General features: G+C 39.2%; 3 protein-coding genes across 7 annotated transcripts in view; 1 reads left to right on the forward strand and 2 right to left on the reverse strand.

Moving 5' to 3' along the window:
• Window positions 1-1,912, reverse strand: part of LOC119079828 (protein ECT2) — a 62,748-nt gene extending 60,836 nt beyond the window's left edge. The window contains exon 1 of one of the 4 annotated variants that reach the window (XM_037187892.1): window positions 1,370-1,912. In XM_037187892.1, coding sequence (XP_037043787.1) covers window positions 1,370-1,463 — 94 coding nt within the window. In that variant the 5' untranslated portion in view covers window positions 1,464-1,912. The remainder of the gene's footprint in view (window positions 1-1,369) is intronic. The other 3 variants (XM_037187894.1, XM_037187893.1, XM_037187895.1) reach the window with 3 other exon arrangements.
• A 2,455-nt stretch (window positions 1,913-4,367) lies between these two features.
• Window positions 4,368-10,464, forward strand: LOC119079839 (citron rho-interacting kinase). 2 transcript variants are annotated; one of them, XM_037187903.1, is made up of 6 exons: window positions 4,371-4,626; window positions 4,697-4,781; window positions 4,926-5,173; window positions 5,232-5,582; window positions 5,658-9,153; window positions 9,215-10,464. In XM_037187903.1, exons 1-6 carry the CDS (start codon window positions 4,498-4,500, stop codon window positions 10,252-10,254), a joined length of 5,349 nt encoding a protein of 1,782 aa, XP_037043798.1. In that variant the 5' UTR covers window positions 4,371-4,497; the 3' UTR covers window positions 10,255-10,464. The 2 variants fall into 2 exon arrangements, with proteins under 2 accessions (XP_037043796.1, XP_037043798.1); XM_037187901.1 differs by having other exon boundaries at window positions 4,368-4,626; window positions 5,232-9,153.
• A 6,779-nt stretch (window positions 10,465-17,243) lies between these two features.
• On the reverse strand, window positions 17,244-18,875 carry LOC119079851 (SAM50-like protein CG7639). The gene is made up of 2 exons (XM_037187919.1): window positions 18,803-18,875; window positions 17,244-18,740 (listed from the first exon to the last, which is right to left on the reverse strand). The coding sequence occupies exon 2, from the start codon at window positions 18,675-18,677 to the stop codon at window positions 17,346-17,348; it is 1,332 nt and encodes a 443-aa protein (XP_037043814.1). The 5' UTR covers window positions 18,678-18,740; window positions 18,803-18,875; the 3' UTR covers window positions 17,244-17,345.
• Between the last annotated feature and the right edge of the window lie 5,799 nt (window positions 18,876-24,674).

The raw sequence follows: 24,674 nt of genomic DNA on the forward strand, positions 1-24,674 counted from the left end.
TCTTTGTACGTAACTAACTGAATTGTTTGGAACTTTTTATTTTGCCAAGAGTGGCGTGCAGCTCGAGCCGAAGACGATGAAATCTGCTATTTCTGAGAAAGTTGCCCTAAAGGTACATGTTATTCTACAGATCCTAAGAGACCATCACCTTTGTAAGTTAACGCAGCATTATTAGAATAAGTGGAGATTCGAGAAATGTTAATATTAAGTCGTCGGGAGCTGGTGCTATTAGTTCTTGTCTAACTTTACGTTCTGTTAAAAAAAAGTCTGTTGAAAATCGTGCAAAATGTGGAGAATTTTCCCGAAATCCCCAGGCTACGAGCACTACAATAAAATTCTGTGGGAAACCTGTCGGAAATTGATATTACAGAATGTGTGCAATGCAACATTTTTATGACTATATACTCGACCGTTCAAAATCACATGCTATAATCCATTGAGCGTACACGCATTCAGATCGAATAATATGGAAATTATTATGGTCGGTGGATTGTGGTTACTATGCAAACATTTTTAATTGTCATTGTAACGTTACGGCCGTCATTACTAAGCCATTAGTTTTGTTAAGCTCATTACTCTATTATGCATCGACACGACAAATTATTCGGAGAACGTACACAAAATGGGGGTTTTACAAGAAATTGTGGACAATGTAGATGAAAGACTATATGTGGGACTCTGTATGGTTTACAAATTGTTACTCTTTGATAAATATTGAAATTTATTCCTGTTGATACAGTTGTAGAGGACAGGAAATCTAATTTGAGAGAGAAAGTTTTTTGTTCACAACTTTGGACCAATTTTAAGATGAGTTTGCTCCAAAGATAGTTATTTACAAGTCAGCAATAAAGTGTAATTGCACCTCAATTGCCCCAATTACCACCAGAATCAACCGACAACATTCTCAGTAAAAGGGAATCATGTGAATGTCATGTGTTATAACACAAGCATCATGGTACATTAATACAAAAGTAACATCGTCTTCAACTGTCTTCGAGAAAAATGTGTGTTCTGCAGAACAGAACATTGAAAACGGAATGTTAAAAGAACGAGAATTTTTAATTTCAGTTTTTTTTGTACCATCCGCAAGTTATATACCTGTTCCAAAAAAATGTTTGTGTATACAGCGACCCGCTCTCTTAAAGTTTAACGAATCTTTTAAAGTAATAAAGAAAAAAAAACTTCGCCTACACACACAAGTGTACACAGAATGATTTAAATTTTACAACGGCTCCAAGACGATGTAACGAACAAAATTTTTGGTAGGACTTCCATTCAAGAATTCATAAGAAATGACCGAAGCATTCCGTCAAAATCCTGCCAAAAAATTGACAATGACAAAAAAAGCAGGGAAAGGGGAATCACTCACCATTGTTAGCTTTTTGCTCATCCGTTATTGTGTCTGCATGGTCTGCATTCGCAGAATTTGCAGGTAAATCCTCATTCGATAATTTGTTCATCATTCACGAAACGGTTGTTATCCCATTCAATAGCACAAAATTTTAGATAAATTTTTCTATCGCAAAAATTTCACACACAACCTATCGTCGAATTATAAAGCATTTTGATCGAATAAATGCAAGTGTTCCATTTTAGAAGTGGCGAAGCCGTTTGCACACAATATGATACAGTATTGAAATTCTGAACTTCTCTTTTTTGCACTCAAAACTTTTTGTGTTCACTGAAATTCCGTTGAACACAATTTATTCACAAAATTTACACCAAAAAAAAAACTTATTTATTTGCCTCGATTTGATTATTATTTTACCAAATAATATGCCTGTAGGAACGAATTTTCGTCGGAAATTCACTTCACGCACAAAAAATAATGGGAAAATATCAAGTACGAATTGTAGGTATTACAAAGACAATCTGTAAACTAACCAAACGGCGGTTATTTTTGCTGTTGCTACAGTCAAGCGATGTGTTGTTGTGCATCTTTTCTTTCGGATTTTTGCCGTCAGTTAGAATGAGCCAACTGTATGTGGAGTTTTTGTGTTGCAATGTAGACTTGTGTAATGTATTATTCGGAAATCATATTCGAATATATTCACTACATCGAAAACAAACGACAAGAATCGCAAAGTGTGTGAGAACGACAGGCAATAGTGACGCAACGCAATCTTTTCCGTTTATCGATATGTTTTCGAATTGCACGAATTTAAATTTTCTTGTTTTTAGATTAATAAATTAAAAGCCGAGATTAATGCACATGGTCACTTATTTAGTCTAATGCTTGATTTCCACTTACGCCGTTTTGCCTCCGTTAAGCTGAAACACCCCTCAAGTTTATTGTTTAAAGAGTAAACGGAGAGCAAACAGAGCGTAAGTGGCGAAAGTGGAAAGCATAACCATGGACATTCAATCAATGTTAAATGTTACCGAGCTCGAAATTTAAAGGGAAGAATAAGAATTAACCTACCGAAATTGCATTGACGTTGATAGTTTTCGCTGGCGAAATAAAAGTTTTCAAGAACCATCCGAGTGTCACCCCTTAGCACCCCAACTGTTTATGGCCTAGCTGCAGATGATCTTTAAGATATGATTACTTTCTGACGTAACATCACTAAAGTTTCGTTAAATGCTTCATTCATTCATTTGCATGAATTTTGTAACGTAGATGGCATTTCCAACGTCCTTCAAGATGATCTGTAAGACATTTTCTCCTCTTTCGGAGATTTTTGACCAAAGATATGTTAAGTTGTACGATGAAAATTGTCATAAAGTTGAACGCAACATCTACTGTTATTTGCTCATAAAATAAATGTCAAAAATTAAACAAGAGAATTCTTGAAAATTCTTTCGTTTTATTTTTGACACTTGTTTCTTATGCAAATTACCGCAGACGTAACCTCAACATCTCTTTGTTTATCAAATAATTTGCTTTCAGGGTAGGTATGTACTATCCATGTGAGTTTCCTTAAACACATATGTTCGGATTTGTAATAACACTAAACCAGGCGGTTTATTAAATTTGTAACAAATATAAGTGACACTCTTATTGTCAGCATGAACTTGATGGATTAGATGGTGTGGGCACATAATATGAAAGAGTGATACATGCGACAAAGTTGAATAGTCATGGTACAAAAAGCTCTGTAATTTTGAGCTTTCATTCATATAAGATGTGGGTCTATCATTAGTATAGGCTCATCAATTCTGTGCCAAAGCCCATTATTGTCACGCCATCACAATCGATAAATGCGTTACGTCTCTTATTTACTTCATTAGATTGACCAAAAATTCATTTGTCAAACAACATCTTCACCGTCGGTAATCCTTTCGTTTCTTTATCGAACAAATTTTGTAAATCTGGGGAGTTGCACTCCTAATTTTCTCTGATTTTGGATAGAAAAATTCCTAATGCTTAGTTTCCTTTTACCAAAAAAGTACTCCGTGTGAGAGACAAAATAAGGCATGTGCAAATAACGGGAAATTTCTCTCCTGTAAGGCAAAATTTCATATACCGACACAAAAATTGTATGCGTGTATGCGGTTTGCCTTACAGATGAACAATAAAAATACACTGCACTTGCCTTATTGAATTTTTTCAATTTTTTCTTTGTTTATTTGTCAGCTCGCTCTCTCACGGCTCTCTCACGGAGTACGTTTTGTTGAGAGGAGTGGACACTATTTGTTGAAATTCAATATCTCGCATCCCGGCACCAAAAAAACTAGTTTTAACAAATAATTAAGGTAAATGATGAAGAGTTGACCTAAATTGACAAAGCCAAACTTTGAACTTGAATTTCTCATCGATTTTGGAACTATGTTACATGGAACCACTTTTATTTGAAAGATTTATCTTTTGTTTACTTAATTAACATAAATTTTATTAATTATTGAAGATTTCGTTTAACAAAGTTAATTAATTAATAAAAATGCAGAGTTAACCTACGTGAACCGTGAGTTGTCCGATTTCATATAAGTTCAACAAATCGTGAATTGACCCATAAACAAACGTCCTAGGACAACTCGCGGTTTATTGGATGTTGAGTTGACCGATCATTTTTTCTTCATACAAATTTACACGGACAACTTAAGATCACTTTTCCACTAGGTCAACTCTCCATCATTTACCTTAATCAAAATTAGCCGCCGAAACTTCGTGCCGTATTTTTCAGGGTGACGATTTTTCAAATAATTTTCACGAACCGTGACGAAAACATTGAAATGAGTTGAAACTCACTGGCCATTTAGAGAACGACATATAGTGTTAAAATTGACATTAGCGTAAAAGAATTCTGTACATTTTGACACTATAATGTCGCCCCATACGTCGCTCTCTAAATGGCCAGTCAGTAAAACAGTTTAAAAAAATATATCGACAGCTGGCAACACTGCCATTTGCGAACATTGATCGACACAGCCGTTGTTCGTGCGTTGTAATGGCGATTTAAAATTCGCGCTGGACAAACGGTACGATGTCTTTTATGTGAAATTCTCCGGAAAAACTAAACATTTTGTGCTCGGTTTTGTTTCGAAAATTCTGTTACCATGTCCGACGATATCGAGGCAATTAGTGTACGTGCAACACGGCTAAATAATTTGATTTTGGGCCGTTCGGAAGCAACATCGAAAATACCGAAACAAGTAGCCAACGGTCTTTGCCGGGAATCTCTTTTGGTAGAAATTTTTTTGTTCTCTTTATTCTCCGATTGCAGTGATGGAAGTTTGTGCATTGATTTTGTTTTAGGACACTCTGTGTTTGTTGTACGACGAATGTAATAAGGATCATCTGAAGAAAAAGGACAAAAATGTTTACGAATTCGTAAAGAAATGTAAGTTCGTTTCGTGTATGTTACAGATTTGAAAATATTTGTTTTTACGATTTAATTTACCGATTAAATGAAGACTCTTCGTTGACCGAATCCAATTTAATTTTGCCGGTCGACCATTTCAATCATTTCCCCTTTTACGACCAGATAATTCTGTCATCAAAGAGACGAACAATTTACGGGTAAACATCAACGATTTCCGTGTCAAAACCTTGATTGGCAAAGGCTACTTCGGCGATGTGCACCTGGCCACGGAGAAAACCACCAACGATGTGTATGCCATCAAAAAAATTCTCAAGGGGAACGCTATTACGACGTCACAGCTGAGAGAAGAGCGTGACATAATGGCAATAGCCACATCCGAATGGATCACATCGCTACAGTATGCGTTCCAGGTAAAACGAATTTTTTGTTGCTTTTCTCGGGCAAAATTTCTGACTCTCCCTTCCACAGGACCAAAACCATCTCTATTTGGTCATGGAATATCTTCCCGGTGGTGACCTGCTCAGCCTAATGATCCGACACGGTCCGTTCGAAGAGGAATGGGCGAAATTCTACATTGCCGAAATGACATTGGCCATTAATGCTCTGCACACCATGGGCTATGTTCATCGGGACATCAAACCCGAAAACATTTGTCTCGATCGGTTCGGTCATTTAAAGTTGGCCGATTTCGGCAACGCACTTCAACTGAACAAAGACGGCAATGCGATCACCATATCACCGGTCGGTACACCGGATTACATCGCACCGGAATTGCTGCAAACGTTCACCAATGCCAAATTGACCAAGTCCATTCACGGTGTGAGTACAATCGGTTCCGGTTCAAGCCAATGTCCAAATCAAGACAATATTAAAGAAGAAGACGAACAATTTCAGATATCGTGCGACTATTGGTCGATGGGTGTCATCGCCTATGAAATGTTGACGGAGGTGACACCATTTCATAACGACGATGTCAATCAGACATACAATAACATCATGAATTTCGGCGATTTTCGCGCAGCCGAAAAACTCACCTTTCCCGATGGTTTCACCGTTTCGCCCAAATTTGCCAGTTTAGTCGACGGCCTAGTGACGGATGCATCAAAACGACTGTCGTACAAGCAAATTGTCAAACATCCATTCTTCGACGGAATCGATTGGACCAATTTGCGCCGAGAGGTGCCACCCATCATCCCGACCATATCGAATGAAGAGGATGTATCCAATTTCGAGGGAGTCGACAGGAAAGGACGTCAGAGCACGTACAACAAGGCCAGACCGAACACTACGTGCAAAGGGAACGAATTTTCCGGTCAAAACTTGCCGTATCTCGGTTACAGTTACGTCAATCCGCAGACAACTGATTCGATGTTGCCGGTGCGGAATCAATCGTCGGAAAATTTGACCATTCGAATCAAAGAACTGGAACGTACCATCGATGAGCATGTGAAGCACATCAAGTCACTGCAACGGGAAGTGTTGGACGCTCAGCGTCAAAGTGCCCAGACTAAGTCTTTGGAAAAGATTCTGATGGAAGCGAAGATGGAATTGACCTCACTGAAGAAGCAACTGGAAGAGAAGACTGCCGAATCGGCTTCGTTCAAGACCGAAGTGAAAACGTTGAAGAGTTCGCTGAAAATTGAAGAGCAACATCGACTGAAGAAGGACAACGAAATTGCATCGTTGCTGAATTCCACTTATCAAAAGTGGGAAAAGGCCAAGTTTGCATCGGAGAAAAGTTACGAGGATCGACTGGCTCAAAACACCACCGAGATCATCAGCCTAACCAAAAATCTGACGGCTCGGGAAAGTGAATTGAATTCGAAGGTCGACGAATGCAAGCATTTGCAGAGTCGCGTGGAGAAGTATCAGGAATTGTTGAAAGCCTCCAAGCAACAGAACCTAGAGGACAAAGCCGAATTCGATCGGAAACAATCGCAAGTCATTGACGGCTACGAGACAAAGATTCGCGAACTGAAGAACAAATTGAAAAACGAGAAACAGGCCAAGCAATCCACATCGGACGAACTACGTGAGGTGCGCAAAAATTTGGACGACAGCATCTGTTCGGCAAACAGTATTACACACTCGAAAATAGTGTCCGACCGCACCACCGACGAAATTAAGTCTCGCATGAATCGCCAGATCGAGGAAAATAAGGCACTGCGCGAGGAGAAGGTGAACGTTGAACGGAAAATGGAAGAGCTGCAAAAGAAATGTGACGAATATTCGAACGAGCTGAATCGCATGCGTATGGAACAAATTACGCCCAATCGTATGTCGGATGGCGGAAGTGAACATTTCTGCAGTGTTCGCGGCAGTTTGGAGAGTTTGAGTGGCGTCGAAGAATTGACCAAACAGTTGGCAGCATCGCAAGAAAACGAGGATTTGCTGCGTCAACGGGCTGAACGATTGGAGCAGGTTGTGTCGCGATTCGAATTGGCCGTCAGCAATCTCGAACAGCCGAAATCAGCCGAAAATTTGTTGGAACGTCAAAACGAGAAACTCGAAGGGGAGTTGAACACGGTACGTGAGCAGGCGATTTTAGAGCGTCAAGCATCACGCACAGCATTTTTGTCGCTGTACAAATTGGAGAAACAGGTGGAAGATTTGAATTCCGAGAAGAAGAAACAACACGCCGAATTGGAAAAAGCCGACAAGAATTTGAAACGGATGCGCGACGAGAAGGACGACATCCAAGTTCAATTACGAGACGCACGGGCAACCATTCGTTTGAAAGAGAGTCGCATCACCGAGCTGCAGTCCGAAATTCAAAATTTGAAGGACGACCTGAAGAAAGAGCACGAGATGTGGGAGAAGGCTGAACTCGAACGAATGAAAGAAAAATCGGAAATTATCGAACACGTGTCCAACGTGCACAAATTACAGGAAAAGTTGGACGAGGAGAAACGTAAACTGAATACTGTGAGCCAGCGCAACACCACATTAGACTTCGACTATAAACGCCTGCTGAAAGAACGTTCCAGCCTGAGCGACGAATTAGCACAATCCAATGAGTATGCCAACAAGCTGGAGTCCGAATTGAATGTGGTCAAACGAAATTTCGAGATGTTGAAGCACACCTGCACGATCATGAACGCTCAACTGGATGAGCTGCAAGCGATGTACAAAACCGAAGTGGAAAACAATAAGTCGCTCTGCGAGAAAAGTGACAATCTGTGGTCTCAGGTGAAGGGGCACCACGATGAGTTCAAGAAACTACGAACCAAGTTGAACGAATCGCAATCGCTGAAGGACGCCGCTGAATTCAAATGCAAACAACTGACCGAGGAACTGGAACGAGCCCAGGATAAAGGTGATGTACAGCACCAGAAAATGGTCAGCCAACAGGAGGAGTTAATTGCAAAGACGAAAATGTTGTTCGAGGTGCAAGAGGAATTGGAGGTCGTGTCGACTGAAAAGTCAAATCTGCAACGACTCGCCGAGAACAAGGCGTCGGAGCTGCACATTTTAAAGGAGGAAAACACCAGAATTCTCACCGACTTGTATACGACGAAGGAGGAGCTGAACAATTTGACCATTGAACGAAAGGAGATCAAAAACGAAATGAATTTGATGAAACAAGAGCTGGAACAGTTGAATGGAACGTTAATCGAACAGAAGAACTACTACACACAGCGCGTCATCAAGGCTGAAGCAATTCAAGCTCAATTCGAAAAGCTGAGCGAATACTTGCAGAAGAAGGTCGAAGAACTGTCCGCGAAGAAGAAGAAAAGCTTTGCCGAGGTACTGTTCGGAACAAACAACAGTTCAAAGAAGGAAAACATACCCATCGACGGTACCCTGCATACCATCCGCGAAGAGCTGAAACGCGAACGTGCCCGATCCAACCAATTGAAAGAGCAGTTACTCCAAGCCAAAACGGAAATTCGTACAAAAGATGCGCAGGCCAATGTCGTCGAAAAGACTGCAGTTCGTGACACAACCAGCAATGCTTCGACAAAAACCCCGAGAATCGAAGCGGAATCGTTCCAACGAACCGCGTCGAAACGAAAGTCTTTCCAGGCGCATCGCTTCGAAATGTCGTTGGAAAGCAATGCCGCTGATTGTCAGTTTCTGATATGCATGGCATGCGACAAGCCGATATTGATTGGCTCACCGTATTGGCATTGCAAGGAGTGTAATTCGTCTGTTCATCGGAAGTGTCGCAGTGATGTGAAACGATCGTGTGACGGAGAGGACATGCCCACAGTTTTCAATCAATTGGTTGCTGAACGAGACGCATCCAGCGATGTGGTCAGCGTTAGCGAATCAGAAAGTTCCGAAGCAGGTGACTACAACGGTCAGTTGGTATTGAAAACGAAAAATCTTCACACTCCGGTGGTGGTGAATTGTGTCTATCAGGTTACCGGCGATGTTCTCTTGCTCGGTAAGTTTGAATTTTCATTTTAAATTCGTCGAACATGTTAGCCATTGTCTATGTGTTTCAGGGTGCGACAATGGTCTCTACTCCTACAATCAACAATCTTGCCAATTTACTCACATCACGGGCATCGATAGCGTCAACTACATGACCATCAATGCGAACATAACAAAGTGTGTCCTGATCGGATCTAATGGCGATACACTGAACCAATGCGACACACGTCAGTTATTCAACCGTGCCCAGGCATCACAAAGTTTGAAACCAAAACTGGACACAACACCGCTCGAAATCACATTCGCTAATCGAATCGTAACGGAACGATGGCACTACGCAACTTTAAACGGATGCAACGACAAACCATCCGAATCGTTACTCATTGCCTGCACATCTGCCCGTATCGTTGTCATGCGTTTCGATACAATGCTGGACCGATTTAAACCAGTTTGTGCACTGGACACCGCCGCACCGGTTACATCGATTTTATTCACCCAGCATTCGGCCATCGTCAGTTCGGACAAATACTTTGAAATCGACCTGGGCTCGTTGGTGGCCGAAGAATTCCTCAACGAATCCGATCGCGTTGCTGCTTCGACGAAAAATTGCAAACCAATGTCAGCGCACCGGATCAACCAGCACGAGTTCCTGTTGTGCTTCGAAGAGTTTGGCATATTTGTCGATGATTATGGCAGTCGTTCGCGACCGACCGAATTGAATTGGGCGAATCGTCCGTGCGGATTTATGTACCGTGAGCCGTTGCTGTTTGTGGCGTACAGTGACATGGTGCAAATCATCCGAATAAATAAAACGCATTCAAAGGAAAGTGAGGCACGGCGTAAAGTTGATGACGGCATGCTGGACGAAGTTCGGAAATTTTTGCATTTTAATGCACCGAAGTTGGTTGGTGATTCGGTGGATCAGCTGAGCATATTCGTATTGACCAAATCCGAGTTGAGTGATAGTGGTCAGCATTTGATACATTTGGATGGTGTTAAAGCTCTCAAATCGATCAGCAATTCGTTGGACACTTTGGTATCGACGTCAAGTATGACCAGCGTGCCGGTGGAATTGGCCAGCAGTATGGAAACATTCAATAGCACTGAATGAGGGGTGGTGGTTTGTCTATGACTTTTTGATAATTTTTTCTCCCCGCATTTTAACTTACGTTTTATGTTATTTATTCATAAACTAGTTGTGGCAGTGGACGATAAATTTGAAAAATTTGAAATTTCTTTTTTTTTTGCATGGCCAGTTGTCGTTGTCCATATTTAATGATGGAGATGTTGAAAGTTTTTTTTCATTTTCTTACATCAACAAAAAAATAAGTTTTTTGCTTGAAATGTTCGCTTCTTCTACCATTATAATTTTGATGTTTATTCATGTCTTTTATAAATTATAATTAAAAACGGAAAAGCTTGGTGTTTCCTTCGACTATATTGACCATTGAGAGTTTGAAAACTTTTTAACATTGGCCACGAAAAACCTGATATTCGATATGAAGCGAGGAAAGCCGAGAAAGAATGGACGGAAGTCAAGGCACTCGCACCAAATCGAATACGATGGCGACAATTTGTAGACTCTCTATGCTCCCTCGAGGAGTAAGACGACAGATGATGATGACGAAAAACCAAAGTTTGCCGTTTGCAAAAGGTTAATGGATTCCATCTAGTATTCACCTATAGATCTAAATAACATTCTTCTGCCACGGATTTCTATAACTTTGACCCCTCGTACTGGAGTTAATTTTGAAGAATTTCGAAAAATCCGAGAATTTTCAAGAACCCCTTCAAATTCTCGAAGTTCTTCAAATTGAAGAAGTTCTCGAAATTCTTGAAAATTCTTGAAGTTCTTGAAAATTCTAGAAATTCACAAAGTTCTTGGAATTCAGGTCTTTAAATTCTTGAAACTTCTCGAAATCCTTGAATTTTTTTTCGAAATTCTCAAAGGTGAAGTTCTTGAAATTCTCGAAGTTCTTGAAAAAAAATTACAATTCTCGACGAATTCTCAAAGTATTTATTCTTTATTAAAAGCGAAAAAAAGGCTGCAAAGTGCAACCAGTAAAAAAACGATCTTTTCAACAAACAAATATTTACAATAAATAAAAATCATCAATTCTATTACGTCCCAAGGTCCCTAAAATGCAACTAGAATGTCTTCGTTGAATCGCAATGGAAACCTTCTGTAGCAGGTAGTCCATAGAGCGCGGTTCCCCAGAAGCCTCTTGCATAAATGATCCCAATTTCTTTATAAATGTCTTTGTCTCAGGACCCATGCTACCCAGTGATTCAAAAGCAATAGGTGTGAATAAATAATTATCTTTTAAACAAATGTAATGATTGTGCTTAGATCTTTCGGCATTATCAGCAATCGAACCAGCTTTTTTGGATGACTGATTAACATAAGAAGGGGCTAGGGTATCTCTAATGGTTACATCCCACAAAATAGGTCTACCGTGACTCCATGGAATTAGAGTCATACCATCCGGTCTTTTCCCGTCATCTCTAGAAATTCCCGGAGGCTGTACTAAATTCGGAAACCCTGCAGAAGAAAATGCATGAGAAAAGATTTTGTTAACTTCATCATGTCCAGGAATCCATCCTCCGCTTTTATTGCAAGATAAACCATGTAAGCCATCCTTATTAACGTTTTTACCGCAAAGACATTTATGTTCTTCGCATAATTGACAACCTAGTCGAAGACCAACAGCAATTCGTGCAGAATTGTTATCTAATAATAAGCCTAACTGACTCGATGGAACTACTTGTAGCCACTTTGAAGATTCTTTAGTAGATGACGCAAGCAGTCGATCACGAGCAGTTGGCTCACTAGAATCAAACATTTCCGAAAATTTACTTTTGATCCTCGGTAGGTCCCAATTCTTTTGCACTTTTTTGTGGGCATCATTATCTGGAATAAAATCTTGAGGAATATCCTCCATCAAACGTAAAATGTCGTCATTAATTATTCGTAAATTAAATTTTTCAAGTAATTTGTATGACAGATCGGATGATGAATATACAGAAGACAAATATGCTGGTAATGCCAAATCCTCTACTTTCCTAATACCCATACCTCCAAAGGATAAAGGCAGCGAAGCCTGATCCCACGAAAACCCATCCACCTTCGTATTAGTAATAACTTCGAGTGTAGAACGGAAGATCTCGTCTACAGCTTTCAGTTTATCTAACAATAAGAAAGATCTACATGAGCGCAAGAGATAATTAAACCTACAGCTAATCAAGGACTTCCTAAAAATACACAAAAGCAGGATGAACAATGAACATCCATCAACCTCAAACGATCGCACATCAAACTAATTGACTCAATCTTAGACGAAAACATCCTCTCTAAACCTAATTCGAAAATTGGTGAGCCTAAAATTTCAAGTGAAGACTCATCAATTTTCTTAATCCCTGGCAACAACGCTGAAATGTCAAAGGTCTTGAAATTCTCGAAGTTCTTGAAATTCTTGAAAGATATCGAAATTCTTGAAGTTCTTAAAATTCCTCAGTCACAGCAGAACTGTCTTCATGTTTGAGCTGCTTATCTACAAGGAACCATAATATCTTTCCAACAAACTGCTGAGGTCGTCTCGATCAAAACTTGTGATTTTGCCAAGGCGCCATTCGAGTCAGTACAACAAGTCATTCTTCGTAAGTTTGTTATAATATGCTGCCGAATTCCATCAAGATGTGTCGTGCTATCAACAGTTTCAAAAGATGAAGTTTCTACCATTTGGTCTCGTAACATGGAATTTCATACCTACCACTGCATACCAATCACGTTCTAAATCACACAAGCATTGCAGCTTACAATCATACCATATCATCATTTCAGGCAGTTAAGGCATTTCTTCTTTTTCACTCTTTTATTCTTTGTAGTATAATTTTCTGTAACATCTGTTTTTCTTATCAGGAGAAATCCTTGTTGTATGTAACAAATTGAAATTGAAATTCTTTAAATTTACGAAATTCTCTAAATCCTTGAAAATTCTCGAAGTTCATGAAAATTTTTTGGAATTCTCGAAGTTTCAAATTCATGAATTTCGAGAAATTCTCGAATTTTCAAGAATCTAGAAATTCTCGTTAATTTTAAGAACTTCGAGAATTTCAAGAATTTCGTGAAATTCAAGGACATCAAATTCGTTAATTTCTCGAAAATTCCGAGAGGAGATGGCGCATTGCATACTCTGTCCCACCTACTTCCATTGGCGTACTATTTCCTTCGATTGGTCACCAATAAAATCACCTGTCCCAGTATTTGCTCGTGTAGTTTCCTCATTGGAAAATGTTTTTAATTTTCCAATTTTGGATATTTTCAAGAATTCCAAAAGCTTTCAAGAACGTCGAGAATATCAAGAATTTTCAAGAAATTGCAGAATTTTCGAAAATCAATTATACGAAAATAAACCCTGTTGCTCACCATTGTCTGTATTCATTCATTTACACAGATGGAAATAAGGGAACCGGACACAAACTCTGTACGAAGAAAATTTATTAAAGAAAAGACTAACACAGCCCTGCTACAAGCATGAACACGGCAAAGTAAAAGTAACCCAGGCAGGAGCGCTTGTTTGACTAGGGACCTGAATAATCTAGTAGGCCTATGTTTTTTGCGAATTAAATTTTTCAACTTATGTCAGTGTTCATTTGAGCTCATTTTCATACAAAGGATTAGGTCCCTCATTTGACGTTTCCATAATGAACCGCTCCTGCCAGGTTTACTTTTACTCTGCCGTGGCATGAACATAAGAAATATTCGGATGCTGATGAAATCACAGTAGTTACTGCGTTTCTTTTGTATAGATAGATAGATGACTTCGATGTGTGAGTTAAAGCATACAATGCAAAAAATCTTAAGCGGTAGCTCTTATCACTAAAGCCTCCAAATTTGAAATTTGTCAATTCAGTGTTCATGCTAGGAGCAGTGCTGTGCTAATCATCGTTCCACTCTGAAATATATCTTGAGTCGTAATTTTCATACTCTATGTTTGATTTTCTTGTTGTTGTATTTGTTGTTGTAATTCGAAGAGGGTGCCATGTCTTCGGAGAGACATGCATTGGATACATTTACTGGAAGAGAGCGGAGTAGAACACGCGCATTCGAAAAAATTTTATCATTCATTCATTTCAGTCGTACCTTAGTTCAGAATCATTGCAAATATCATCATCAGACGTAAATGGTGATAAAGAACCGGCTGGGAAATACTCAAAGTCGGTAAATATCAGTGCATAAGGTTCAATTACTATGAAGTAACAAGAAATACGTGAAAAATGCTAATTGTGTCGTTTTGATTTTGCATCCTTTTCGATAGTCTATCCTAGTTTTGAGTAGGCTTTTTCGTACTGTTAGATAGTAGATATTATGTGGGTGGTGGGCGGTGGTTGAAATTTTTGTTGTTTGTTTATAAAACATGTTTTCCTCTCCCAACAAAATCGTTTTCATCTTTTCTTCTCATGATTCTTCGGTCCATTAAGAGCAGTTTCTAGTGTTGTCAATTCAATAAATTCACGGCCATTCCATGCATGTACATTCTACAAGTATAATGTAGCTGTACATTATGTTATTGCTTGCAAATTGTTGTGTTGACGAGTGGGATGGTAGCACTTGCCTTCCACACAAACACCCCACTTGTTTAAGAAAAACGGGTACAATCAACCACTTCATCTGTCGACACCTCGTAATTAACCAATTAAACAATCCGAAGAAAAGCGTAATCCGTCCTTTGTAGTCTCTATTTTTTCGTACCTGCAAGACTTTGATCATTGCTGCGACGTGCACAATTACATGCACGGAATGACCCTCCAGCTGTGGTGGTATACATATGAAGTGTTTTGTATCTTCTAAAAATTATTAACAGAAATTTTTTGTCCTTTTGTAACCCTAGGGACGAAAGAGGGTTAGAGCTCGAGGGAACTAATCACACGAAAATGAGACTTTTTAATCCTAGTCATGTACACAACTTTGCAAATGATCTGGAAAATAATAGTATTAGACATGACTAGGGATAAAAAGATGATGAAAAGTCCAGTTTTCGTGTGAAGTTTGTTGATCCGAGGAGTAACCGAGATCAATAAACACACGAAAACAAGACTTCATTTTTATTCCGGGTTATGTTATGGATTTTACACGCTGAGGGCGTCGAAGGCAACATGAAAAGTAGAGTTTTCGATGCATGTAGCATGTAAAGATAGTTTACAACCCTAGATTTCCAGAATATTTATGGAGAGTAGACTACGTACTGGTTTGGAGATTTTTATTTTGACGAGTATAGGGTTTGCAGCTCGAGCCGACGGCTAGGGATTCAACCACACAATCTACCTTGATTTTATCATATCAATCGAACCCTGAAATTCTCTTCCTTCTTTTATCTTTCAGTAGATTTTCTTCAAACCTAATCTAACTGCCATACAACCATAATGGCTGACGAAGACTTCGAAAACACGGATATATGCAGCATCTCATTACATAGAACCGATCGATTGCGCTTTATCGATGTTCCAGATGAAATCATTGAGCCCATGCGAGTTGCAATTTGCAACAGTTGGGGCTACATTCAAAGTGAGAGAGTTTACTATGGGACATATGAATTCAAACTAACTGGCCGCCCGTGGTGGGGTCAAGGACATGATGCAGTTCGTTCGCGACAATTATTGGTCGCAGTGTTAAGAACAATGGCTCAGTATGGATGGAATTTGTTGCAGGCGGCTGATATCAGCAAAAAACCAGTTGACAAAGACACTCTCTTCTTTGAAAGGGACATTCCCGATCCGAGTGTCGAAATGTTTTCCATTTCATTTAACAAGACTGACCGAATTCGAATTATTGCCTCTGAGCAGCCGGAGACCATTTTACCTTGTGTTAGACACGCCATTGATAGTCAATGGGGTGGTGAAATTCAAAACGGTCGAACCTATTTCGGTTCGTTTGAATTTAAACTGAAAGGAAAACCATGGCATTCCGTTGGTTCGGATGGAGTTCGTGTGCGTAAGCTCCTGTGCCAGATGATTTCTAATATGAAAGCGATTGGATACAAACTGTATGCGTCCGTTAATGTGAGTGTTGCTAAAGGAAGAACTGTTAGTGATATTGAAAGTTGGGTTTTTCGTAAAACGGGTCATACATGGCCGTAACATAATACAGCGAATTTGTGATTTTATTTGCAGAAATTTATAAAATAAAAAAAAAATCGAAAATGTGTTGTAGTCCACCGGCTATTATTATCATCTGTTACCGACAACAACGACAAAAATAAACGATAAACTCCAGCTACAATGAAATTTCAGCATGAATTTGCTCCAGCTGTTTTTTAGCTGTTTTTTAGCTGTTCCTCCACACATAAAATCAAAACTGTTTGTACTGTTTGCCTTATATAGCAAAAAAAATGTTGCAACAAATGAAGTAAAAGATTTTTCAGTCTGTCGAGAATACTAAAGGCAAGTCAAGTAGTAGATTCGATACATGCCTTATGTTCTACTAGTTCTATCTATTCCTATTCTCTTTGCAACAATTATTGGTTTTCACAACAAGCCAAGGACCAGGTACCATTACAGCTCAAGTAAAGTGAAACGTTGAGTAAATAGTTTTAGCCCTCTACCTGATCCGATATCTTACAAGCTAAATTAAGCCAATGAAGTTACGGATTTTGTATACAATCTATTGAAGATATCGTCATCGTGAACAAAAGAAGTAGCAGATTCACGAACCATTAATGATGTGGGCTGTTTGTGACAGTAATCAAAGTAAGAGCTAATGCCAGGTTTCGGTTCGGTGGGTACAGCGAGAAAGTTATGGAAAGGGTTCAACTTACAGGACACTCAATTTTATCGACATTAGGTGTCTTAGGTCCCAATAGAACCGATGATACTCTGTCATGTTTTTTTTATTCTAGCTAGTAGGTCGAATCAATTGGATTTGTAGAGCATTGCGGAAATGGAGGCTTCACGTATCCATTCTATCAAATGTTAATTCACTCACCTCAAATTACTTAGGACTATGAATGATTGAACAGATTGCGTCTTCCGGGTAGACCAATCATGCATTTTCAAACGGAAATAATTTCGGAGATTGTTGTTGGAACATTGAAAAGATCGACGTTGAAAGCACATTTCGATTTGTCTCTTTATTTCTCGAAAATAAACGTTTCTGACTAACAGCAAAACAACCGAAAAACATGATTTTGTTTAACACAATCGACTCTACAAAAACTCGTATCCAATGCCAAATTGAAAGCCTTCCGGTCTGGCTGCATCCTTTTTGGCCTTACTCAACGGCTTACAATAGTTCAATTCAATTCTGGCACGTTCGCCAAGGCGAAAAGCAATACCGGCACCTATTGACGTTCTACAACCCTCCGTCGAAAACGAATCCACATTTCCCGCATTGCCGAAGAAGTGAACACGGAAATTCTCGCCAAAGCCACCAAAATGCCTGCGAAACGGTAAATGCGTCCATAAGTGGATTCCTGATGCCCAGTAGGTGTGTGCTCCAACAGCCGCTCCTTCAATGTGTTCGCCAACACCAGCTGTTTGAAATCCACGCACCGTCAACGGTCCACCCAACGTAAACAGATTACTAATCGGCACAGCCGGCGATTTATCATTTTCTTGAACCATACCGACTCGACCGCAAAACTGCAATGACATGCCGCCGAACAGTGGAATATTGATCTCACCATGGGTGTCGCTTTTGGTATACGAAACATTTCCGCCAAAGCCACTCATTTCGTTGGTCATCTTGATGAAGAGTCCTTGTGATGGAAATATTGAACTGTCTCGTTGATCGTAAATGCACATGTGACGGAACAGCGAGGCCAGTCTGGGACCGCAATTTTTACGCACGAAAAATGGCACTCGTTTCTCAGCTGTTCCAATTTCGCGTACCGCCCACTCATACTGGAAATGGTGTGACAAGTAAACTGGCATCAAAAACGAAAAATCCAGCATAGCTCCAGCGTCCTGTGTTGTGTACTTTGACCAGGGAAACGATCCTGTGTTTTTGAATAGGTTCAGTGACACTTCGGGCTTATAGTCACCCATTCGTGTGTGGTAAAACGGTTTCGATAATTTTACATTAAAGTCGGTCGTTCTGTTGTTACTGTAGCTACCACTAACTGACAATCGTTCGCCTCGTCCAAAAATATTGGGTGACGTAATCTCTGCTGTTGCTGCTCCTTCATTATTACCGATCTCTGTGCCAATACTGCCCGTTAAGCGGGACAGTTCTGTCCCTTTGAACGTTATTTCGTATCCATTTTTGGTTGCGCTGTCCCCCTTGCTAACGTCGATGCTAACATGCACATCCTTGAATATTCCCAGTTCATTCAGATTCGCTTTGCACTGTCCGGTTTCGACCAGCAAATCCTTAAACGTTTCGGCTTTGAACAGATTAAGTACCGCCCGATTAATGTAATCGTCATGGGTCCGCTGAAGGCCGTTTATGTAAACTTTGTCGCATCGGGCGGACAGCAAGGATAGATCAACTGCACCGCGCTGGGATTTAGCGGGCTCTTTGGATTTTGTAGCACCCATCGGTAAAGTGTCAACGAAGATTCGGATCGATTTAAAAATTAATTTTTAAAACATGTGCCGTGTCTGCAAGCAATCGAAGTTTATTGTTATTGTCGTAAAATACGTAACCACTGGAGTTAATTTACCTTTTTCAGTCACACATTTCTTTCGTTTTATTTGCACAGAACACAAATGACGGTTAGTGACATTGGTGACATTTCACCTTATCATCTGCGTGCAGGGTTGCACGTTTTCGAAAAACTTATAAAATTCGATTCGAACACAATTTGGCGCAATTTTTTTGAATAACTGACTGGTATTGCGGTACTGGAAGTTTTTCGATCAATTACTGTGCCTTTACACGACGATGTATGCGAGTTTTCCGGTGCTTAAATACCGAAATACTGAATTTGCGCGTCGATAGTGATTACGTCAAATTCTTGATGTGCTAAATTGCTGTACTGGAAACAGAAAAATTTAGCACTCGGTGTGGGTAATATTTTTGCAAACGTCGTTGTATGTAGAGTTAACTATAGAAACTTCTCTACATGAGTTAGGACAGGTAAACGTTTCAGTCAAAGGCGATTTTCGAAGTCCCATAAAATGAAAAATTTGTTGAGTAACACATGGAAGGAGATGCTAATAATATCGCCTGGACAGTCGAATCTGTTACTTCCAATGGGTTTTTTTTAATAAGGAGAATGATAGAAAATCTATGAACTCATCCACTGATCTAAATCGCCAATGATTGGACTTTATAAATGTATTTCAGAGAACTCTTACAGGAAAAAGTAATCTTATGTGCCATCACCTCTGCACAGTTTGTCTTAGAACAATGAAATTTTAAGGGATTTTTCTCCTTTTTTCGCTTATATTCAGTGTCGCACTTGCCATACTGGGAATTTGGTTGATTCTCCAAATGCCTCATTTCCCCGAATGGCACTGCTCCTACTTATAACGTTAAACTTATGAAGGTTCCACAATTACTAAGATTTCATCATTCCCTCATTCACCTGCTCTACGGATTAGACGCTGCCATAAATTTAAGTTCACAGAGTATCAGGAATAGGGAATGCAATCCCGTACCGATTTTTGAATCCCGGGATTCGGGATTGAGAAACTCAGTACCGGTACCAGTACCGGGATTTCCGGTACTGAAAAGATATGGATTAATTATCAGTAAAAGAAATTATTTTCATTTTATTCTCATTTTTTTAAGTTTTTTAATGGTACAGTTAAGTGTGCTTACTCACAGTGAAACACGTATCGAATTTATTTTGTTCTAAATATCAAATTTGATACTACGACAAAAGAAATTCGATACTTACGTCGCTGTGTGAAGGCCGGGTAACTTTAACTTATGTTTGCAACAGCGTAGATGTCACATTGTAAATTCAATTTTCTCTTTGGAAAAATGCTCACAATGCACTTAACGTATCATCGTTCAATCTTGAACGTATAAGTTGTGGGACTTGTTGTCGTCACAATCGCAAATTTTTGTGCTTTGTGATTTAAAAATTAATTGATTTGTTAGGTAATGTAAATTTTCAAGCACGCTGCCTTTGAAAATATAAATCGTGTGAAGTGACAAAAGACCGACTTTCCAACAGCGTCAATTAGTGGCAGTTTTGTGAAATATCGCCTAAATCCACAATATATTTTACTACGCAAGTAACGGCAAGCCGGAAATGCACGTTCAGATTCAACGCTAGTCGGTTTGATGAGCAGCAGACACTCACCAGAAAGATTTTAAACACTTCAAGCATGGATGATACTCTAAATAGAGTACTGAAACTGGACAGTGTATTATACAAACGTAGAACACTATAAAAATATTTCCATGTAAAATAGAGTACTTTCTGCAGCCGACCACTACGATCATGCATGCGTGAAGTGCGTTGCTAGCCATCGTAGTTTTAAAATCGTCTTTTTCTGTGTTTGCAAATAATACGACATAAGAGAAAAACGTTAATTAATCCTATGTTTCAATGTTTATCTTATATTGACATAGTAGTTTGAATCATACAAGTTGATCGATTTCAAAATTTCATAAAAAAAAACACTGACAAAAAAGATTCGAACTCACCTGTTGCAGGTAACTTTGTCTCCAGGTAATATACAATAGCTACCACAACTGTAGCGCCCCATGCAAAAAATACAGCTGTGGCAGATAATGTAGATTACCTGTAGACAAAGTTACCTCCAACAGGTGAGTTTTTCGAAACTTTTTTGTCAGTGAAAACGGGAGTTTAAATTTCGGTACTAATCTCGGGATTTTTTGATCAATACCGTGATTCGGGACTGGGATTTTCCGGTACTGGTACCGGGATTGGTACCGGGATTGCATTCCCTAATCAGGAACTATTTTCTTTAATTTTCCTAGATTTTTCCAATAAAAATATTTTTGGCGAAAATAGATTTTGGAATTGACAAATTCACCCAAGGTAATGTAGGTATAGTGTGGAGGTAATGCCATATATAAATGCATTTATGTGGCGTTGTAGTAGTAGTAGTAGATTCGAAGGAACATATTTCGTTCTAACATCAGAATCTACTACTTCGAAAAATGACGTTTTTAACATGATTTTTTTTTTCTAATATTACTCCGGTAATAATCAATCTGAGACATTCCGACATCATTGTCGTTTTTACCTATTCTAACTCTAACAGAAAGATTTAAGAAAGATTCTAATTTGAGGAAGTTTATTGTACATTATGGTGGTTCAAAGTTGACAGACCTCCAATATTATATGGAAAATGTACATTTTTTCACTTCGACTGCACCGATTTTTTCAAATTAAGTTGATTTTGTTTGTTTTGAGCCTCTACAAGGCTTTGCAAAGCTGTTTACAAAAAAAATTTCTATGAAAATTTCAAAGAAGCCTGACAGACCCATTCAATCTATTGTGCGGTACTCAAAAGTATTTGGAAAAGAAAAAGTAATGATGCAGTCTGACTAGTTTTGGCAATCTACACATGCCACTAGGTGTGGATTTTCAAGTTGTTAAAATCGACCCACCCTAATGTACACACTTTCACTCTGAAAAAAATGGAATAGAAACTCGCGCCATCTGTTTTCAGATAGCAAAAATATTTTGTGAGACATAAGTTGATCATAGTCAAGGTAAATATAGTGAGGAGGTAATGCCATATATAACCGAATCAGATGTGCGGTGGCACTAAAGTTTGATACATACGCCCGCGGCGGCTAAATACTGAATTTTTGCTTTTTTTAAAGAAAATTTCTTTGGATCACTTATCGTTAGCTGATTGTGTAATTAAAACGATCAGAAATTTCTTTTTTTTTCAAAATATTTTGAAGTTCATGGAAAAATACTGACACCGACAGTTTTGCGTAGTACTCAGGCCCGGACTGGCCATATGGTGAATTCGGGGAATTCCCGATGGGCCTTTTAGATTTTTGTATGAGAATTTTTAATTTGTGGGCCTTTTTAAATTGAGTTGCATGGAGCCCCCGATGGGCTTTTTCGAGCCAGTTCGGTACTGGTAGTACAAAGTAAGTGATTGAAAAATTGATCTAAGTGAATTGTTCCATTTAACCAATTCCTCAAAAGTACAGAGAAGTGGCATAAAAGCAAAGCAAATTTTACAAACAAAGTCAAGTTTATTGATAAATATAAAAAAATCGAAAGAAAAAGAAACATTTTTCAATTATATTATTGTCGCAGCAAGAAGCATCGCTGACGAAATATTTATTTTAATTGCTTAGTTTCATAAGTTAAACCGAAACCAAAAGGTTGAATGACTGATAAGTTGCGAATAAGTTTCAAATTTCCGTTAGAAGACGGTTAGAAGACTCCAGCCGCGGAGTCAGCCGACGAAAGTCTTCGGCTGCGGCTAACGGCGTCCGCCGAGTTTCAGCCGACACAAAACCATGGCGGCGGCGGCTGTAGGTTTAGGAAAATCGACGGCTCTCCAGTCTGTCTCTGCATACCAAACGTATACACCAATATAATATGTTGAACCGACTCAATGAGACTTGACTTTTCTACAAACAATAGGCGCAAAGTGATTCATTTATTGTGACCGTAACATCGAGAAAGCATCTAAAATTTCTTGTGTGCGTTCGTTACACTGCGAAAAGTTTCCAGCGAAAAACAAATTACGTTGGTTGGCTTTTCTTAGAAAATAACTCCCGTTTAATATTCAAACAACGTTCGCCGGACAGTCGTACAAATTGATACTACTGACACTACTTTATTACCGTCCGGACTGTACTTCACACCCAAACTTCACAAACATTTCCGCTCAGCAACATCCCAGATTTTCACCGATTTGTCATTGGACGACGAAGCAAAGTGTTTACCATTACCGGAGAACATGGAACGGTCACCTGAATTACGATTTCGTAACGCAATGGAATAAATTGTTTCATCACATGGATTCTCCGGCCTAAAGCAATCCGAATTCGTAAATCTGGTTACCGATGGTGTTGCACCCCCAGCTGGAGTGGGAAGAATTTTGTTTGAAAATTGGTTAGAGGTCATATAATTTCAAGCCTAATACATCTTCCTATATCGCGTCGAAATTTTAACTACAGGTTTCTGCCGAATTTGGCTAGAGACGCTGAACAGTGCCCGTTCTGCTCGGCAACTTTTACCAGCAAGACTTATGTGGGCAATCATATTCGGTTGAGGCACGCACATCAGGCGCATTCAGCAGCACGAGAATCGATCTCGAATAATAATGCCGGACAGTAGAAGAAAGCTGCAGAACCAGCCAATGCAACGTGCCGCAATAATGATGTGGGCTTCAAACACTAAAATTTTCTGGCTGCCGTTTTTGTTAGATTTTTTTTCCCTTTATTATACACGCAAACACACACCACACATATAACAATTTTAAATTGTCGAATTGCGTTAAGCAATAGAAATATATTCGCTCCTTACAGTACAACCGTATAGCATGAGAATAATTATCTTGTGATCCTTTGTGAAAAAAGTGGTTCATTCTCGAAAAGAATGGAAACGAATAGAAAAAAAAACAACAATTCTGCTAACACTAGACTGATATAATGGATATAATAGACTGAAAAGAAGCGAATTGTTCACAAAGATTCCGTGCCTTTTAGACAAATAGTAAATAAAATACGGCAACTTCTTTGAAACTACAGTTTAAATGCGAGTGTGTTACATTCCTATACGTTATTTCCTATGGATTGAAGTCGTATAATAGTGGCTAAACTGCAAATAACTCTACCAATCGATACTCTTCTCAAAAGCGGCGCTACACTCTGTTCATTTACTCCGAGTTCTAGTGACACAAATATCTTCCTCCTTTAAATTGTTTTTTCCCTTGAAAATAAAAGACCATTTGACATCTACTCTAATGGAATTAGTGTCGAATATCTATCACTATTGATTTGGAAGCAGTACAAACGTACTGCAGATAAATCGATGAATTTCGGAACATAAGCTGAGATTTTCACTTTTTGAATATCCTTACACCTTACACCAGTTATACCAATATATGTACGTGTATAGGAACAGCCTGATGAAAATGAACGTGTACTATGGGTGCTCTTTACGTCGATAAAATATCCAGTTTATATTTCTGCAGACGTACAAGGAATGCGGTGTGGTATTTTCGGGCTTAAAGGAATTTCCCAGTACCGAGTAGGAGGATAATATTTGTTTTACTGGAAAAAAGAGTAAAAACAGTTGATTTCTGCTCTAGTGAAGTCTGCAACTGGTTAAACATATACCAACACAAAGTGTGTCTAACGAAGTGGAGTTTCCTCTTGCAGCGCATTTCAATAGCGATTCAGAGGGCCAACTCCTACATTTCGTAAAAGGATGAATTCCCTCGGAACCAACAAAATCTTGAGTTGTGCTAAGATATTCCACATAATTAAAAAAAAGTATGGTGCAGGTGGTGGAACTCGCGTCAATTTCGTCGTCAACCAACATCTAGCTGGAAGAGGTGCCAGCGACATGTACCACATTTCTATCGGATTGTGGATTTGAGCGTTTTTTCACAGATATGTTACCGTAGGCG

Source organism: Bradysia coprophila, unplaced genomic scaffold (assembly GCF_014529535.1).
Source record: "Bradysia coprophila strain Holo2 unplaced genomic scaffold, BU_Bcop_v1 contig_339, whole genome shotgun sequence".
Classification (NCBI taxonomy): Eukaryota; Metazoa; Arthropoda; class Insecta; order Diptera; family Sciaridae; genus Bradysia; species Bradysia coprophila.

Coding starts and splice junctions, on each gene's coding strand:
- LOC119079851 (XM_037187919.1), bottom strand. CDS start 18,677: ATGGGTGCTACAAAATCCAAAGAGCCCGCTAAATCCCAGCGCGGTGCA.
- LOC119079839 (XM_037187901.1), top strand. CDS start 4,498: ATGTCCGACGATATCGAGGCAATTAGTGTACGTGCAACACGGCTAAAT. Junction 5,174..5,231: donor CGCTACAGTATGCGTTCCAG/GTAAAACGAATT, acceptor TCCCTTCCACAG/GACCAAAACCATCTCTATTT. Junction 9,154..9,214: donor CGGCGATGTTCTCTTGCTCG/GTAAGTTTGAAT, acceptor TATGTGTTTCAG/GGTGCGACAATGGTCTCTAC.